This window comes from Falco biarmicus, chromosome 3 (assembly GCF_023638135.1).
Source record: "Falco biarmicus isolate bFalBia1 chromosome 3, bFalBia1.pri, whole genome shotgun sequence".
In the NCBI taxonomy this organism is placed as follows: Eukaryota; Metazoa; Chordata; class Aves; order Falconiformes; family Falconidae; genus Falco; species Falco biarmicus.
This window is the reverse complement of record NC_079290.1, coordinates 52,032,789-52,051,867: the sequence shown is the minus strand read 5'-3', so window position 1 is coordinate 52,051,867 and position 19,079 is coordinate 52,032,789. Positions and strand designations below refer to the sequence as shown.

General features: G+C 38.3%; 1 protein-coding gene across 3 annotated transcripts in view; it reads left to right on the top strand.

Annotated features, from left to right (window-relative positions):
• The window catches only part of ASXL3 (ASXL transcriptional regulator 3), a 132,915-nt gene that overhangs the window by 95,437 nt on the left and 18,399 nt on the right, over positions 1 to 19,079 (top strand). For all 3 annotated transcript variants that reach the window (XM_056332551.1, XM_056332549.1, XM_056332550.1), the window contains 2 exons: positions 18,367 to 18,463; positions 18,943 to 19,048. In XM_056332551.1, the coding sequence (XP_056188526.1) occupies positions 18,367 to 18,463; positions 18,943 to 19,048 (203 nt within the window). The remainder of the gene's footprint in view (positions 1 to 18,366; positions 18,464 to 18,942; positions 19,049 to 19,079) is intronic.

The following is a 19,079-nucleotide window of genomic DNA, read 5'->3' as shown; positions in this document are numbered from 1 at the left end:
AGGGATTGGATGCAGGGTTTTAATTGATGACACTCATCAAAAATGGCTGACTAATTTAAGATGTTTACATGTAACATCCCCTGACCTTCTCCTTCTCACATTCAAAGGCATATGTCTTTTATTTTTACAAGAGCTACATCAATAGACCCTGGCTGTTTACATCCCTTTTTCTGCACCTTCCCCAGCACATGTGTATTGTTGGATAATTTAATAATGTTTTACTTTCTCAAAGTCTCCAAGCATCTTTCTTTATACATATACATATACATGTACATGCTTCCCTTGATTACGACCTATGTATGTTTTTCTATTTTACCTTTTCTTTTTCCTCCGGCTTGTGGGCCTCTTTTAGTATCTATAAATACTTGCTGTTTGTTGTGTGTTCTGACATGCTTGGGATTGGTACTTGTATGATGGATATAGTAGGAAAATAAATTTGAATTGTAATTTCTATAATTTGAATGAAGTTAGAAGGTACAGTTTGCTGCATATTCTCGTTTTCCCTGTATTTTACTTGGGTTTTGCTTCATTTTAAAATGTTTTATTTTAAATTTTGCCAAATGTATTATTCTCCTTAAATTCTTCATTTAATTTCTTGCATCTGAGCTCAACCAGATTGGATTCTATTGTCTTTTTTGACACTACAGTGTATTGGAATGAATATAGCTATCCCACTTGTCTTCCTGATTTAGATAAGGTCTACATTAACAAGTCACATTTCATTTTGAAAACATGTTTGCAATTCTTCAGTCTTACTCAGAATATTTCCCACTTTAGTGAAGATAGAAAAGGTCTGTTTCTTTCTTTAAAAGACTCTTTTTTCTTCTCTTGTCTGAAGCAATTATTCCTATAGTAGTAGATATTTTCTTTTTCATCCTTTGACATTTTACTTCTAAGTTTAGTCTGGTTATTTTTAAAAGGACTAATATTCAGAATTACTTTCATCATCTGTCTTCAGAATCCGTCTTTTGTATTTGAAGACAAACTCATTGATGATCAGTTGCAAATAACGGTAAGTTTTTCTTACAAGGCTTGATAACTTCATAATCAGGACTAAATAAAATTTAGCTGTATTCTAGGTCCAGTTACTGTGAAAAGGTAAGACTAATGGAATAGATTATGCAGAATGAACATTAGCACTCAAGTGGTATTACATCAGAATTGCTGAGAGAGACATAGTGTAAACTGGTTATCTTTCCATGTCATGTACCTAACTCATGAAGTTGCAGTGGCTGAGTTTGTTTTCTGGGAGCAGCTTTTAAGTCCGACCCATGTATTGCTGTCTACTGTATTCCTTTGTGTTGGGTGTATCTGTCTTATCATCCATGTACTTTTTAGCTTTAGTATACCTGTTTTGTGGTCCCAACACTGCAATGCTCCTGATGGCTGCATCTTGTCAGAAGCAATTTTCTTACACTCCTGTTTACTTACTTTAAATTCAGAACCTTTTCCATTGTTTGCTTTAAATACATGGAAACTTATAAAAAAGGATAGATTTTTCTTCAAAGTCATAGAACTGTGTGTAAATGTATGCATGTATTTTCGTGTTTGAGATGAGCCTCTAAATGTGCCTTATCTGCAGGCAGAGAAACAGTTGCTATACTTTTTTCTCTGTTTTTTGCAAGTCTTGTGTGTTATTTTTTTTGTGTGGTTTTTTTTTTGAATGTTCTGTAGCTTCCAGCTGCATTACTACTTCCACATTCCTACCATCTGTGTCCTCAGGACCTGAAATCATCAACGTTTTGTATTAAACTTGGTACATCAACTCCTTTGCTATTCATTCCCCTCTCTTTTTTGCTCCTTTTTAGTGTTATACTCTGCCTTTCTCTGCACATTTCTCTTTCCCTTTTTTTATGTATATCAAAACCACTGATGAAAATTTGCTTCTCTTGAGAAAAGACAGTCAGAGAAGACAAGGAGAGTGGTTTTCCTCAAGACCATGTGTATAAGGAGCTCTTCTATAGGGTAGGATATAGTCTGGTTCAGATCTTAGGGGTCAAGGTCAGTGGAGAGTTGAGTGGCATGGATGTCAGTCATTGTGATGGGAGTTTGCTAGACCATCAGATCCAACTTGACATCGGTAAGGCCACCTGGAATACCTTGTAGAGAGAGCGAGAGAGCTACTGGAGACTACAGTGAAGGGCTACTGAGAGGATTAAGGGACTAGAGCACCTGTCATATGAGGAAGGGCCTTTGAGAGCTGGCATTTAGCCTAGTGAAGAGAAGGATCAGGGGGAATCTTACAAATGCGTATAAATACCTGAAGAAAGGGTGTGACAGGACCAGAGGCAGTGGGCACAACCCAAAAGACAGGAGGTTCCATATGAACATAAGGTAAAACTTTTTTTAATGTTTTAATGTGTTAAAGGCACATGTTGCTTAGGGAGGCTGTAGATTCTCCATCCTTGGAGATATTCAGTAGCTTTCCGGACATGGTCTTGGGCAAGTAGCTCTAGGTGGCCCTGCTTGAGCAAGGTGACCACCTCCAGGGGTCCCTTCTAACCTCAACTATTCTTCCATAGGGTGAGGAAGTGGATAAGCTCTTCTTTAAAGAACTTGAGGCAAGTCTGTATCACAGACCAGATTCTTATGGGGACTCTAACCTCCCTGTTATTGCTGGCAGGGCAGCAGAATGGAATGCAAATAGGGAGATTTCTGGAGAGTGTCAGAGTGCTTCTTGACTTCTGGTAATGGAGTAGGCGGCTAGGGGTGATGCACAGGTGGATCTGCTATTGAATACATAGAATAGCTGGTTATATTATAGAGGTATATAAATGACTGTGCTAGCTGTACCTATAGTGACTGTGTAGTAGAGTTCAAGATCCTGAGGAAGCAAAGAACAGGAGTAGTAGACAGAAGAAAGTTTGGGACTGTTGCTGAGTGAGGGGTGTGGTTTAATGACTGTGAACACATATACAGCTGACACAATGCCGCCTTTGCCTCCATTTTCACCAACAAGATCTCCCAGGCCTCTGATTTTTGTAAAAGCATTCAAAGAGGAGAACCGCCAGCAGTAGATAAGGACCAAGTCAAGATTACTTGCAAGAACGTGACCCATAGAAATCCATGGGATACACCAGACTGAATCCAAGGGTGCTGAGAGGGCCGTTGCAAGATCATTCTCTTTTGAAAGGTGCTGGAGATCAGGAAATGTCCCCAGCGACTGGAGAAAGGTAAAGTTGCACACGTCTTCAAAAAAGGCCAAAAGAACCCTGGGGTCTTGGTAGGCAGCAAGTTAAATAAGAGCCAGCATTACACCCTGACATTAAAGAAGGCTGGCAGTGTCCTGGGCTGAATAAGCAGGACCACAGCCAGCAGGTCAAGAGAAGTGATCATTGATACCCTTTCTTTCAAGAAAGATATTGACATATTGGAGCAAGTCCAGTGGAGGGCTACCAAGATCGTAAGGGGCTGTAGCACAGGAGAGCTGGATTTGTTCACGGAGAAGACTGCTAGGGGATCCAATGGCAGTTCCCACCTAGATAATGGGAGGTTGTGGAGAAGACAGCTCTTCCTGGAGGCAGACAGTAATGGCATTAGAGGCAATGGAGACAAGCTGAAACATGGGAAATTCTGATTTGATTATCCGGAAAAATATTTTCACAGCAAGAGTGATTAAGCATTGGAAGAGGTTGTCCAGAGAGGCTGTGGAAGCTCTCTTTTTGGAGATACTCTGAACTCAAGTGGGCAAGGCCCTAAACAAGGTGCTCTAAGTGGAATGGCTTTGAAAACTTCATGACTTCTGAAGGTTATACCAAATGCACGTGATTCTGTGTATGATTCTGTAGGCGATATCTACTGCTTTTTCCTCAGACCTACCAGACAAACCATTTAGATTGCCGCAATGATTCCTTCTTGAGAGCTCCATCCTGGTTGTTGGTCATTTCTTTCTGATCTTCTGGGTTCTTTCTTGTATTATTTCCTTATTTTCTTCAGGATTTGAAATCTATGTTCTGTATGTATGAAGACCTGGAGAACTACCAACACAGCATGTTAGCTGTTCAGTAATGGGCTAACTCTTTAATGTGATTTAAGATGATTTTTTAATGTTCTTGTTTTCCTTTGTTACTATATCTGATTTTTTGCCTGGCCCCTGACTTTTATCCCCATCTGAAGTGTATTCTTATAGTTTAATAACACAGCCAGGTTAGTACTTTCAATGTGGTTCTTTCTGGTCCTAGACATTAAATGAAAAGCTTGTGCTTTAAGTTCATAGTTTCCTGTCTTTTTTTTTTTTTCCCTACACTGACATAATTTGCAAGGGTGTACTTTGTCCTAGCATCATTTCTGTAAAGAATTTACAGAGTTCTTTATTTCTTGAGTCAAGCTTGTGCAGTTACTAATCTAATAATTTATTGAAGTCCAGTGTTTTATTTTGCTGTTCAATCTGTGGCAGCTTGTATTCAAAATGTTTTTGTTTTGCTGTTCTCAACTTTCCTGCTGGGACCCCTCACACAGGCTTTTTTCAGAGCCTGGTAGTGCCACTGAATTATCCCCATATAGTTCCTTTTTCTGGATCTCCAAATTTCTGAGAGAAACACAAATTATCTGTCACATCTACAGGTACTTCCTGTGGACCTTTCTTGAGCTCTGTCTTTTTGTGGCCGTTTGCCTTGTCATATGAGGTTTACCGAGAAGTTCAGACAATCCAGTACTGGGGAGTTCTATAGTAAGGCAGCCCTATGTTTACCTCTGGTGCTTCCAGACCTGCTGAAGCAAGTCCAGGGGAGGGCCATGAAGATGGTCAGGGGGCTAGAGCACCTGTCCTATGAAGACAGGCTGAGGGAGTTGTGGTTGTTCAGCCTGGAGAAGAGAAGGCTCTAGGGACACCTTAAAGGTGCCAGTGCTTAAAGGGGCCTGCAAGGAAGTTGGAGAGGGACTTTTACAAAGGCCTGTAGTGATAGGATATGGGTAATGGCTTTAAACTGGAAGAGGGTGGATTTAGATTAGATACAAGGAAGAAATTCTTCACTGTAAAGGCAGTGAGGTACTGGAACATGTTGCCCAGAGAAGCTGTGGATGCCCCATCCCTGGAAGTGTTCAGGGCCAGGCTGGATGGGGCTTTGAGCAACCTGGTCTGGTGGAAGGTGTCCCTGCTTATGATGGGGGGGTGGACCTAGATGACCTTTAAGGCTCTTTTCAACCAAACCATTCTATGATTCTGAGATTTAGTGTAGGAAAGCATACACCGTTTTGCACTGGAAATAATGATGTGGGTTATTGCATTGCTAGTTTATAAATCAGATTTGAAAAGAAGATACAGTCATGATTATGGACAGCTCAGCAGAAACATCTGTTCCGTGAATGTCTAAGCAGCAACAGGGAGGCTGCACTAAAGAAAATACCCTTTCATTAAATAAATATTATCAAGTCATCATCTTGAAAATTAAACATGGCCAGTTCACTTCAGAAGCTATGGAAAGAATCCAGAAAAGGGCTCCAAAATTTACATGAGCTATAAAAAACAATCTGAAGAAAAAACTACTATATTTGTGCTTTTTAATCTACCAGAACCAGATTAAATGTGAAGAACAGCAGATTTAATAACAATCAAGTGCTGTATTTCATACAATAGGCTACTAACCCATGGAAGTCTTTTGCATACTAAAAGTTAGCATTGATTGCTGGCAGAATTTAACTGATATAAATAGAAGATGGTGGATGCATATATATGGTAGTAGCCACAGCTATATCAAATGGACTGAAATATTTATTGAAAATAAGAATCCCTTTTTTCATTCTTAGGACAAGCTAAGCTAAATAGAAATCTTTTATTTGACAGCTTTCCTATTAATTGTCAATTATGTGTTCATTCACAGGTTTTATCTACACGATCTGTTCCTTGCAGTTATCAAGGGTTAGTTCAGCCTCTGATTTTGTCTGCTATTGTTACCATATGGTACCACTCCCATATTACTGACTGCTGAAAAATACAGTATCTTTGCTTAACATTGAGTTAAGCAGAAACACTATCATCAGAAATGCAGCCATTGTTTAACAGAACTTACAGATTTTTTGTGACAACTACAGCTGCTTTTTCTTTTCTTACCCAAGCACATCCATACTCATTCTCTATTATAGACTTGCCAACTGTTAGAGCATCCTTATGGTTTGGTCTCATTTATCACAATCTCTTTGAATGGTCATTGAGTAAGTGGAGAAATGACTTTTAGATAGGTAATGGCATACTTGAACAGTCAGCTGTATTCTGTAGGAAATGGAGAAACTTCCTCGGTGATTTTCATACTAGAAATACATGCAAGTTCACTTAAAAGTATTTTTTCAGATGGATAGAAGTTAAGTTTTATAATTGCCAACTATTACTTGACAGGGAGAGCTCTAGCTGTGGAGAACTCCTTGACGTAATTGGTTCCCAGATCATTAGCCAAAGTAATGAACAGGAGAATCATTGTTTTGCATTATTACATAGAATTTAGGCTTATGTAAAGTGCAAGCAGATCTTGTTAGAGTTTCTGAAGAATGTGTCAGTCAGAAATTAAACAGTCCAGAGACTGGCAAGAGCACATAGAGTAGTAAGTTCTGTTCCACTTTTTAGTGCCTTGTTCATTTTGTGATGGTAACATTATTTTTTTTTCAGAAAACATTGGTATGAACAAAACATATGGCCTTAATACTACTCTCTGCAGCTGTTCTGTATTTCCCAATGAGAATTTCTGGCTCTTGGGCTTAATGAGAAGTCTGTTCTACAGGGATGCCACACTCGGCCTCAAGAACAGAAAGTGTCTAACTTGGCTTTAATATGACTCAAGCTATCAACTGCTAGCAAAGGAGATGTTGATGAGTGAGTAAGGCTCCTTCCAGCCATCATGAAGTATAATTGTGGTGGCTTATTCAATGCGTTTGTGTTTGAGAAGAAAGGTTCCAGAAACTAACAGAGTGTGTCTGCAGTACAAGCAGAGCCAGAAGACAGTGCCATGCTCTGTGCTATGACATCCATTTTAGATATTTTGGAACTAATTGCAATCTAAGGTTTAAATTGCATGCAGACAAAGCTAAGCCATTATGTTAAGAAATTGCAGTGTTTCCGAAGGTCATTCTGTCCAAATGAGGGGTTGTTTCAGATATGAATCATGAGCTGTGGTCAGTTACACTAGATCGCATAGAGTGACTCTGTTGGAAGGGCATTAAGAGGCTAGAGGCCTTGAAGACAGAATGCAAGGACTGACTTAAGCATCTTTCTTTAAAAAAACAGAAGTTGACAATTGATTGGAAAAGAAACTCACGCAAGAGCACATTTACGGGTTTTTTTAATGATGATGTAATAGGTGGCAATTTGATATACTGTCCTTTAGCTTTGTAAACTGCGAAACATAAATTTATTTTTAAACTACTTTAGCAGCTTTTATATCTTGACATAGGAAATATGGAGAGAAAGGACAATTTGTCTAGTCTTCTCTACACTAAGACAAAATCAACAGTGTCTGGTTTTCTTGACAGATACTGTGTAAAAGGTTTTTTGGCTGTTCAGGGATGGTGAATTCACAGCCTCTCCAAATAAGTCTAGTGCCTTACTGTTTTCACTGTTTAAAAGTTTTCTCCTCAGTGATTAATCTGAATTTCTGTCACTGCAATTTTGACTGCTATTCTTTGTTCACTTTGGTATCAGTGCGGAGAGCCTGGAGATTGCTGTGTTCATTTTGCAGCAGCCTTCAAATATGAAGGCGGTAACCCATTCCCCACCTCCCTGTTTCTTTTTGTTGAGAAGCAGCCCTTATTAATGCAGTCTTTGTAGATCTAGGACTTTAAATCTGTGCTCAGCCTCATTTCTCTCCTTTGGTCTTTGTACCAGTTCTGAGTTGCAACAATCAAAATTGAACATACTACTCCAGCTCAAGTGGTAACACCAAGGAGGCAAGAACTGATTTCTGTGGTTTCACACAGTACTCTCATTTATAACTTCCAGTGTTGTGCTCACCTTCTTTGCAATTTTATATCAAGGTTAACTTATATTCAGATTGTGATCAGCCTATGTGGTCGTAAGCCATAAATACTTTTCTACAGAAGCATTGCATAGCCGCTTAATTTCTTCATTTTGTATTTCTCTAGTTATGTTTTATTACAAGAGTCTGAAACTTTGCATTTGCTCCCATTGTAGTGCCCTAATTATCCCTGTTGTTTCGAAAGTAATTCTCAAATGCATCAAAAGAATTCTGAATTTCAGTTGCAGATTTCAGTGTACTCAGACCCTCTCTGACTAATGGTATTTGAAAATCCCTTCCGTTTTTTTATCATGCCCCTGAAATACAGCCTCCCAGTTGGTAATAAACAATAGTTCCCTAAGTAGAGTTCTGAGTAGTTCTGTAGCCACCTAATTACAATTTATATATCCTGGATTTGCTTAAGAAAATGTGACACAGCATTGCTAAAATCAAGATCTAAAACTTGTGCTGTTTCTCTTCTATCACAAGGCCTTTTACGCTGTCAGAAAGAAAATTGACTGACTTGACGTGACCTATTCTTGACAAATCTGTGTTGGCTGTTGTTCAGCTCCTTGTTAGCTTCCAGGCAGTTGTGTATAGTGTGATGTCTTGTGCTTTAATCATTACACATATTCTCCAAATCTTGAAGACAGGGAGAACAAGCAAGATACTAAAACATGGGCTTCTTGTATCAATTGAGATGCACTGAGCTATGTTGTCTAGTACCCAACTTCTTCAAAAGGTTATAGGTCCTCTGTAGGTTCTGGGTTCTATCTGCCCACAGTGTGTCCATATGACTATCTTAGGACACACTAGGGCATCTCAAAAAAGAATTGGCAGTCTTTGAGTAGGCCATAGAGTTCTTCTGAAGCTGGCTTAGTCTGAAAGTCCTTAGCTGTGCTTATCCCCTTCTTTATGCACAGGTGATGCATATGTGCTGTATACATATAGCCAGCACATAGAATTTTGCAATTATCCTCTTCACTGTTCTGAAATGCATCTTTTAAAAGTTCTGAGACAGATTCATAACTGGACATTTAACAGGATAGTCTATCAAGCCCAGATGATTTGAGTGCATTTAAGCAATATTTATTCAGCTCCTTGCTTGTTCAAGCGTGAGATTGTACCCTTTTGCCTTTTGTGGCTGGAATTAATTGTATTAAGCACCTCAATGCAGCAGATTTGTGGTGAAGATGGATGCAAAAAAGGCAGTATGAACATTGGCTCTGTGTCTGTATCCCTCTAATTTTTCCCCTGTTGCACAATGGGCTAACTTTCATCATCATCTTGCTCCTAACGTACTTCCATAATTATTTCTTCTGAAGTCTGATGTGTTCCTTGCCAACTGTGTCTTAAATTTGGTCCATTATACCATGTTCTGCTGTAGTATTCCTGCTTAGTAAGTTGACCTCATTTCCATTCCCTGCATGATGTGAGATCAACAGTGAGGTCCTAACTAAGACAATATGGTTTCACTGTACAATTCCCATTATTCCTTTGCAGGAGGCTTTGCACTACATGTGGTAAGTATTGTTTATTTAAAGAACTGTGAGGTTTCTTTAACTACTTTTTCACTAGCACAACGTTCCTGGGGATTCTCCCAACTAATTCTGCATTTATGGAAGTATGCCTACTTGAAACACATTTTTTTTTTAAATTCTGTTGCCATTTCTTCCTTTTCCCAAACAAGCTTTAGTCTTTTACATTACTATCAGCTATATGAATTATCAGATCTCCATTTTGCCAATTAAGTCAAAATGTTGATTGTCAACTAAATCTTCAAAGTCCTCCTACATACCATTTGTATTTCTCACGTTAGTGTTCAGCCATCAAAGGCTGAGATAAATGTACCACTGTCATCACATTGGCCCCTTCTTTAACCCCTCCTTTTATAAATAAACTTGTTTTGGCAGTGGTCCACAGAACAGTATTTGATTTGATTTGTCCATACTATTGGGCCATCTATATAAATACAGCTTCCAAATTTTGGAGAAAATAACAAGTCTGTCTTTACAGAACGTTCCTTTCCTCTGTGAGGGCTCTTTTTCATCTTTGCTTAACTATTGCCATATCTCAAAACCTTCTTGGGGCATCACCCTGTAAGTAAAGATGCCAAAGCTGTTCTGCTGATAGCACCTATTAAACCATGACTTCATTACCAATATATGTCTGTTACTACTGATAACTTCTGATCCACTTAATCTCATTTTTGGCTGTGTTCTTACAGTGAAGGTAGATGGGCACCAAAGTTTAATAACTGGTGAAATTGGTAGATTTTGTAGGCATCATACCTGCCAAGACCTTCATGAGGTTCATCAGATAATCTCTGTTGTCCTCATTCCCTTTCATTCCCTCCTTGCAATCCTCTTTGGAGGCAGTAAATTTCTTGGACACTGGGAGCACTGGCTTTTCTTAGTCTAATCTTGGGTTTGGTTCCATCCCTTTTTTCAGAACAGGTTCTAATTTTGGGATTACGTTTCTCTGTATATAAAGATCATATGAAGTTTTGGAGGGTTAGCATGCAGAGACCTTTTTATTCTCTGATGGTGTGTTTGGGTGCATTATGAATTGGGCGCTATATATGAATTGGGCGCTATATATGAATTTCAGTCTTGCCAAACAGTCGCACATGTAAACTAGTTACTGGTGCCTGAGACTGCTTATTTAAAATTTACCTGTGCCTCTTTTAAACATGCTGTTTCAAGAGGAATAGGAATGTATTGATGTCCATTGCCAGCAGATGTGGGTTTATAGTTTGTTGTGTCAGTGCTCAGGAGCATGTTTGTGACTGCTTATACCTGGAACATTTTGTACAAATGTATCCACAGAGCTTATATTTAGTTCTGATCTGTGTGATAAAGGATGTCTTTTTTAAGTTTCCAGTAGTTGATGACAAGGTAGGTGGCCTTCGGGAATGTATTGCCTCCTTATGTTGTGTTTTACAAGCATTAACAGGAATTAGTTTGGTCAGTGCTTTTGTTACTGTGCTTTCCTATTGTTGCAATGTTGCTACCTCTTTGTAGCCTTTCCGTATTCACTTTCTCAGCTGTTTGAATCAGAGAAGGATGATTCCCCTCCAAATGAAGACATCTAAATGTGTATGTCTGCAAGTGTGCCAAGTGTACACTCCATTACGAACAACACACATTGAGTCAGTGCATGAACAAAGAGCCTGAAGAGCTATTTGTCTCACTGTGAAGTAGATGCTGACTTGTCGGTCAGCTGAATAGCCCTCTAGGCTCCACTGAGTGCATCGGCTACACCTGCATTGACTGTAACTGGAGACTGGAAATCTGGGCCACATCCAGACATTTACCCAGCATTCCAGGAATGCCACCACCCTTCATTACTTTTTAAGTTACATTTGTATAGATAGAGCTGTAGGGTCTAAACTTGTATGCCTTTGGCACTAACACTATAGAAATCATCAATAGCAAATATTAATCTTTGTAATCAAATGATAGTTTGTAAAGTATGAGTTTAGATACTGTTTTTAATATGATTGCAAGCAGTCACCCCTTATATTCACCTTCTCAAAGAATCCCAAAAGCACTTTAAGTAGTGGCCTGAAACCACTGATCACAGGTGGCAAGCATCTAGTTTTGGTGGTGTACACAGATACTTGGTAGTATCGCTTGGGGACTTACTGTGAACTGGTGTAGTGATTTAACCCTGGTGGCAACTAAGCCCCACATAGCTGCTCACTCACTCGTTCCCAGTGGGACAGGAGAGAAACCAGAAGAGTAGAAGTGAGAAAACGTCATGAGAAAATATTGTGAGGTAACAGTTTAACAGATAAAGCAAAAGCTGTGCACACAAGCAAAGCAAAACAAGGAACTCATTTGCTACTTCCAGTCAGCAGACAGGTGTTCAGCTGTCCCCGGGAAAGCAGGGCTCTGTCACATGTAATGGTATATGGGAAGACAAACGCCATCACTCTGAACATCCCTCCTTCTTCCCCCAGGTTTTTATTGCTGAGCATGGCGTCATATGGTCTGGAATATCTTTTGGGTTGGTTGGAATACAGCTAGAACAGCTGTGTCCCTTCCCAGCTTCTTGTGCACCCCCAGCCTGCTGGCTGGTGTGGCAGCGAAAGAATGGGAAAAGGCATTGATTCTGTGAAAGCACTGCTCAGCAGTGATGAAGACATCCCTGTATTATCAACACAGTTTTCAGCACAAATCCAAAATAAGCTCTCTACTAGCTACTATGAAGAAAATTAACTGTATCCCAGCCAAAACCAGCACAAATGGGCCAAACTTTTGCACTTTCTGTCTTCCATTCCAATACTGCTTCACAAGCCTTGAAAAAGTCTCAGGCCTAATGTCAATGTTTTCTATTAAGCTAGTTGATAGCTATAGTTATTGCTTACATCTGTATTCAGGTGGCTAAAGTCATCTGAGTAGGTAGCCTATTTTGGAAAGTAGGGCCTTTAAAAGAGAAGGCAGTTCACTGCTGTTACAACATGAACCATCAAGCTTGGTGTTAAGCACTGTGAAATCTGTTTTTTGCTGACAAAGATGTTGTGGCATGAAGGAATAGTGCATCAGACGGCATCATCACCAGTAGGAAGTGGTGGAAATTTAGATCAGCACACTTGGCTTTGGACACAGTTGGCCTACCCAATATAACAGATGTGTAAGAAACCCACAAAAATTAGTCCCCAGAGTGTGTGTTCCACAGTACCCAGTTTACAGTAGTCTGCATTCAGAGCAGAGCAATTGGTAGAAGCTCCTGCATGTTGAGACACGCATCAGGTTGTTGCAATCTCTTCTGAAGTTTACTATTACTTCTTACTAGATTTGACAGCAATTTTTAATCCTTTGGGCATTTTGTGGAGCAAGAGAGCATCTGGTACGCTACAAGCACATCCATTGATGTTCTTTTTGGATTTGGGTTGCAAGGGAGTGTTTCATGCTGACTAGCTTAGGAAGCAAATGTAGAGGCCCTAATTAGGAATCTGATCTTTGTGCTTCCTTCACTGTTCATGGAAGCAGAGTATGTCTTCCAGAATGATGATGCAGAGTACCTAAATTAAGTGTTTATTTCTGTGTACATGGCATCAAACAGTTCTGTTTCTTGGAGAAAGTTTCCCTTAGTAGCAGAGATTCTGGGAGGAAAATACAGATAGTGGTCTTCCGTTGTCTCCTGTGAAATTTTGCTCAGTGATTGTCAAGAGTAAAATGAGCCTAGCCCAGGTTGTCTAGCCAGCTCTCCAAAGTGTTTGCCTTCAGAAAGTCGGTCACTGCATCTTTAGATGTGTGATTTAGACTTGTACTGGACATTCATCACAGGTCAGTTTGATGCTGGTGCCCAGTACTGGAGAATCATATTTGTTCCATGTTACAAAATGGCAGTGGTGTCTCTCCACATACATAAATAGAAAGTATTTTTTCCTGTGATATATAATGGTATAAATGCACCAAGATTTTTAATTTTTCATATTTTGGAGGCTTTAATGCAAAAGTATCAAAATGTATTTTCTTATACTTTCCATCCTTTGCACTTAATTCCTTTTACATACCTTTGGGAAAGTGTGAATTATAGGACTGTTCTTCCCCCAAGATAAAATATAAAAGCACAGAAAAGGGTTAGCAGCAGTTTGTAGAAAGGATGTAATTTCTTGAGTGGTACTGAACACTTAATTTGAATGAATCTTCAATTCTCTCACTTTTTGTTTAGTTTTGTATTATGGTCAAATGGCATGATGTTCACACATAAGCTTTCATATAAGAAATATGTTATACTACACAGGAACTCTATATAGCATAGGAGAATTCTGAATAATTTGAGAGAGAGAAACAGATTTGCTAATTGCTTGTCTTTGAACATTCTAGCCAAGGTCAGGTAACCTACCAGTAACACCTATGCAGTACTTGCTGTATCCCTACTAAACCACCAGTGTGAATCTTCAGGTTAAGCTACAAAAATAATCCCTGCCTTATTGTCAAAAGAGAATTTTCAGTGGAACTTGGAGGAAAATAATCAAAGTAGTTCATTGAAAGATTACTCGGTTCCTTTTGATAAGTGTTTGACATTTGCTTTGAAATGCAAACAGATGTTGGGGTTTAGTAGATATGTTCTGGGGTTGGGCTTACTTTCAATAAAAAAAGGAACTTTTAAAAGCCATTGTGAATTCTGCACAGAAGCATTAATTAGAAAACACAATTCTGCCATTGTGCTTAATCATAAAAACAGAAATTTAAAGCTCAACAGAATAAAACATAAACCTTCCAAGAAATATTTGTTGTTCCAGCTCATTAACGCACTGTGTCTGTTGGACAGCATTTTTTAAATGCCATAAAAATAAACAGTGTATTTAGGAACTGCATTATTGGCATGTTTCTTCAAATTCTAATTCAGACCTAGTGGTTAATTGTGCTGTCTCTATCATCAGAGCATAAAGAAGTAAATACACCCTTTGGCTTCAGAATTTTCAATTTCCACTTCAACTTTTTGACTTAGGTGAAAATGCGTTCTCTGGGTGAGATAAAAAAGATTTCAGTAGAGATTGTTAGCTAATATTGTGAATATGAAGACCTCTTAGTCCTTCCAAGTTTAACAGAAGAGGAAAAAAAAAAGTCAGTCTGATTTCACATGTCTAGGTTATTGAGAAAAGGATTATAACATCTTTGGTAGTGTTGTTGTTTCTGATAGACTCTTTCAAAACAACTAGATGTAAAATTGTGCATTTTTTGTCTGTTCTACCTTGTTCAAACTTTGTTCCCTGTATAAAATCTTTAATTTAATCAAAAATAGCTGAACGATTGAACTTGTTAATTTGATTTCATAGAGTCATAGAATCATTTAGGTTGGAAAAGACCTTTGAGATCATCAAGTCCAACTGTTTGGGTTGCTTTCCTCATTTGGTATTGGATCTGGTTTCTTCTGCTTAGTACATTTTTCTTCTTGTAACATCTTTGAAACTTCCATCTCATTCACTTTAGCTCTTTGGCCATTATGAGTTTCTTTGGCTTTTTTCCCTCATCCTTTTCTCTTTGAGCTCTAACTGACTGAATAAATTCTTCCTGTTCCATTTGCAGCACAGGTTTTCTTTGATCTCAAATCTTTGAGCAAGTTTGGTGAAGTCACTGTGGCTGACCAACACTTTATTTCCTGCATTTATTTCCATTGGTATCTCTTACCCTAAATTATGTGTATCAAGTCTAGATGATGATGACTTTTTTCATCCATGCCTCCGTAGTGTTTTAGCCTGAAATTACTTGTTCATATCATGTTAAAATAGATCACTGTAAGCTTCTCCTCTAATTAATTAGGGTGTTCCCATCTTCTGTAACATTGTATACTCTTCTGCCTAGATGTCGGCTGTTGCAGCTACTTAAATCTTCCATGAGTTGTGTGGTCCCATGAACACAGGTCACAGGGAAGGTCCTCCTCTGCCAGTTCATCAAAGGCAATGACTATCATGAAGTCAGCAGTGACTTCTTGAGTTTGTTCTTCTTAGTTTTCTTAACCTAAGCATCTTCAACATCATACTTTCGATCTTGTGTACATGGTTCCCTAATACTTGTAAGCTGTTACAGTTAATATCTAAAGTGGTCAGTACAGCATACATCTGTTTCCTGATGCAGTCCACAAATGATGCATTGTTCCATTGCTAGTTTACCTATAGTAAATTTTCTTCTTAGGTAACCCGCTGTAATCTTCTCATTCTCCCTTTCTGCTGTTCCTGGGGTCTTTTTCCCCTCCTTTTTCTTCCACAGGTACTTACTACTTGGCATTTTTTCTGGTCCACAAGAACTAATGAACTTTACCCATGACCTTGCTAACATTTGCTTTCTGTTCTGAAGTTCCAGCCTGTGTGTTTGCTCTCAGATGGACTAATTAACATCTGAATTTAGTTGAACCTCTTTCTAGTATTTAGCTTGGGGGTTGCAGTTTCTTTTTGACACCTTATAAGAAATTATGCACCCAAAAACTTGGCACTTTTTTCCCCCAAGTACTTTAGTCAATAAAATAAAAGATGCAGTAACTCTTCCTACAAAGCTTGCTTTTCTCATGTCCTTAGAACAACAGGGTTACAATGAAGCTAATACGGTTCTCCTTGTATTTGCATGGTAATGTAAACTGGCGATCTTCATGATGCTCTTGATTTATGCAGCCTAGTGAAATAGCTCAATCATACTTGGCTACAGTTTCGTATTATGTTTAGTGCAATCAAAGTGGATTGCTGCTGAAATGTGGCATTCTCTTTCTGCCTCTTGTGATGTATCCCAACTTTGCATGAGATCCGATGGTCGTATTACCTTGGGACAAGTTGGATCATCTTGCTGATGTGACAGAAAATTCTTGTCCACAAATTATTACTTTCCTATGAGATTTGTTGATCTGCCTAGTGATACAGCTAGACTGTTTTCCATCAGCTGAGCAATGGAGTTTCAGGAGGACCATGCCTTTCAGAGACAGCTTACAGTTAAGTGAGGTTAAATACGAAAATAACAATTTCATGTCTGTATTACTCTTTCCTGCAAAGCACTGTGTGAGGCTTAGAGATCAAATCCTGAATATACTAATGTTTGGAGTAAAACCTATGTTGACATGAGTGGCTGTTACTACTTCATCTCCTTTTATGTTGAAACTGAAAGCAGCTTCAGCACCTTTCTTTGAGGAACAAAGACTTGTTTATTTAGCAACTTGTGATTCTTTTCTTTGTAACTTCTCATCTTACCTTTTTAGGAAATTGTGTAAATGCTGTTTTCGACCATGCACTGGTTTCTTTGTTCAGGTGCAAGAAGCACTGGTATCTAAAAATTTCACTTTAATTCTGGAATTTTATTGTTTCTGGAAAAGTTCATTTGTGCAGAAGGAAGATCATGTGTCACACCAGTTTGTTTTATACAATAAGTACATGTTCTTTATGGCCTTTGTTTTGTCTCACCGGTTTTATTTTCTTGCTGCTTCTGCTGCATGTTTCACTGTTTCTTTCTAGTTTTTCTCCAGTTTCAGCATTAGTCATAGCCTAATTGTAATTAATGTGCGTGTGTTCCACAACGCACATCATGAGAAGCATGGAAGCATTATATATACACCCTACTTAAATGCAAATCCTATGACTTGTTGGCAAAGCAATGCCATATAGCAGGAAGCAGTACCGTAGGCTCGCATCCTGCTGAGGCACCCTGGTATCATACACATACTACTTTCTTGCTGTAATCAAGTGCCTGTAGCATTGCCTGTTTTTCAGAGTCCATGCTTATCACTCTATTCTCTTTTTACAACTTCACATCTTTCTGGTGTAATCCTATGAAATTATTGTGGGACAGGATGCCAGCTAGGCAATGAGTAAATTAGCAAAGACTGTTCTGAAAAGTAGGACCACTATTATCAGTGAAATACAGAGCTTAGCGAGGGACATACAGCTGAATATCATTTAAAGTTTCTGACATGTCTCCTTTCTGGCTCCAGTTTGAAACAAGCACCGAGAATTAAGGGGTGTTACGTCACTAAAATGTGTGTATAACATGCTAGAAAATGTGCTGGTAGATCACAAATGGTGTTATCGAACATTTATCTCTTAGTTACCTTAAAGGATGTTAAATAGTGAGAGTGTTCTAGCAACATTAACTGTTCTGCTGTTTCCCATCTTTCTCTGTTTGCTAGTTTGTTTTTATTGTCTGTTTATTAATTATGCTAGAGTGATACCCACTGCTAATCTGGTTTATAGAATTACTTTTTTCAGTTATTAGAATTCCTTCAGTAGTCAGATGTAGCTTCGCAACCTGGAAATAAGTGTTAAGCTTTATGGTAAAAGAAAGCTCAATAGTTGGATTACTTTTAAAAGTTATTGTAGATAATACTGTTGTTAAGACTTTTAATGGTGTTTTATTATTGAATGTTTGACAAATGTTGAAAGAAAAAAAAATTTTATGTTCTTCCGCAGTTTTCACTGTTGGTGCCTGTAAAATTATGTGTATAGCTGTTCTTAGTTTTAGTGCTGAATTTACACCAGTTATTTTGTTAAGGTTACTTGTCATCCACTCTTCTGCCAGTACAGCCTATTAGCTAACATGAGTGTTAGGTTTGTTTAGAAACAGCAAAGTTACTGTCTTCATTACATTTAATTAATTTGTTTTGTACTGTATTTCAGGCAGATGCACAAGTATAATGATGGTCCTGATTTTTGATTGTGTACAATAGCTCTAGACATACGCTCGAGATAGAGGGCTGTGATTAAAACACATCAATCAGTTGTAAACTGAGTTATCATCAGTAATACTGATAACTGAAGAGAGCATGCTGATGCCCACTTGCATTTGCAGTAATGACTATAATGAAAATACTGTTTTAGTAGTAGTAGGTCATTTTCTTACTCCCACTCCCTATCCCTCCCCATTTCCCTTAATTGGAACTCTGGTTTTATGTGATTTCTGACACTATCTTCTGCTACCATCGGCTTATTTTCTAGATGGGAAGTGATGGAGTTTTGCGCCTCAGTAGTTCTGCTCTAAATAATGAATTCTTTGCATACGCAGCACAAGGGTGGAAACAGCGATTGGCAGAAGGTAACTCTCTACTTGTTCTCAGATTTACCAAAGGTTAATTGTTTTTATGAAGAATTTCTCTTTTTCTACATTTGAGAAATACTTATAGAAAGAATAGAAAGTGGTATTAGACCAGTAATTCAGCAAAAGAAAAATTGGTGATTCCATTTTGAATTTAGTGTACATTTTTACAGCTTGCTTGTGGCACCTTATTTGAACAGTTTAAAAAAAAGAATCCAAGCATTTTCATCACTGCCAGCCTTGGAAACCTAGATGCACACAACTAAATCCCACTAATGTACTTTTAAAATACTTATGTTACATGGTAAATTAAATCTTTCTGTCACATTCACTTTTGCTTTTCATTATTTTCTTTTGGAAATGTTGGATGACTGTCACAGAAATCACCGCATGTCATCTTTTTATCTGTGATTTATAATTACCCATATTAAGCTAATCCTTGACAACTTTTATTCAATATATTAGTATTTGTTTTTTAGGAGAATTTACACCAGAAATGCAGTTGCGCATCAGACAAGAGATTGAAAAGGAAAAGAAAACAGAACCTTGGAAAGAAAAATTCTTTGAAAGGTTTTATGGTGAAAAGTAAGTATTGAAGCAAATAAAAGTGGTTTTT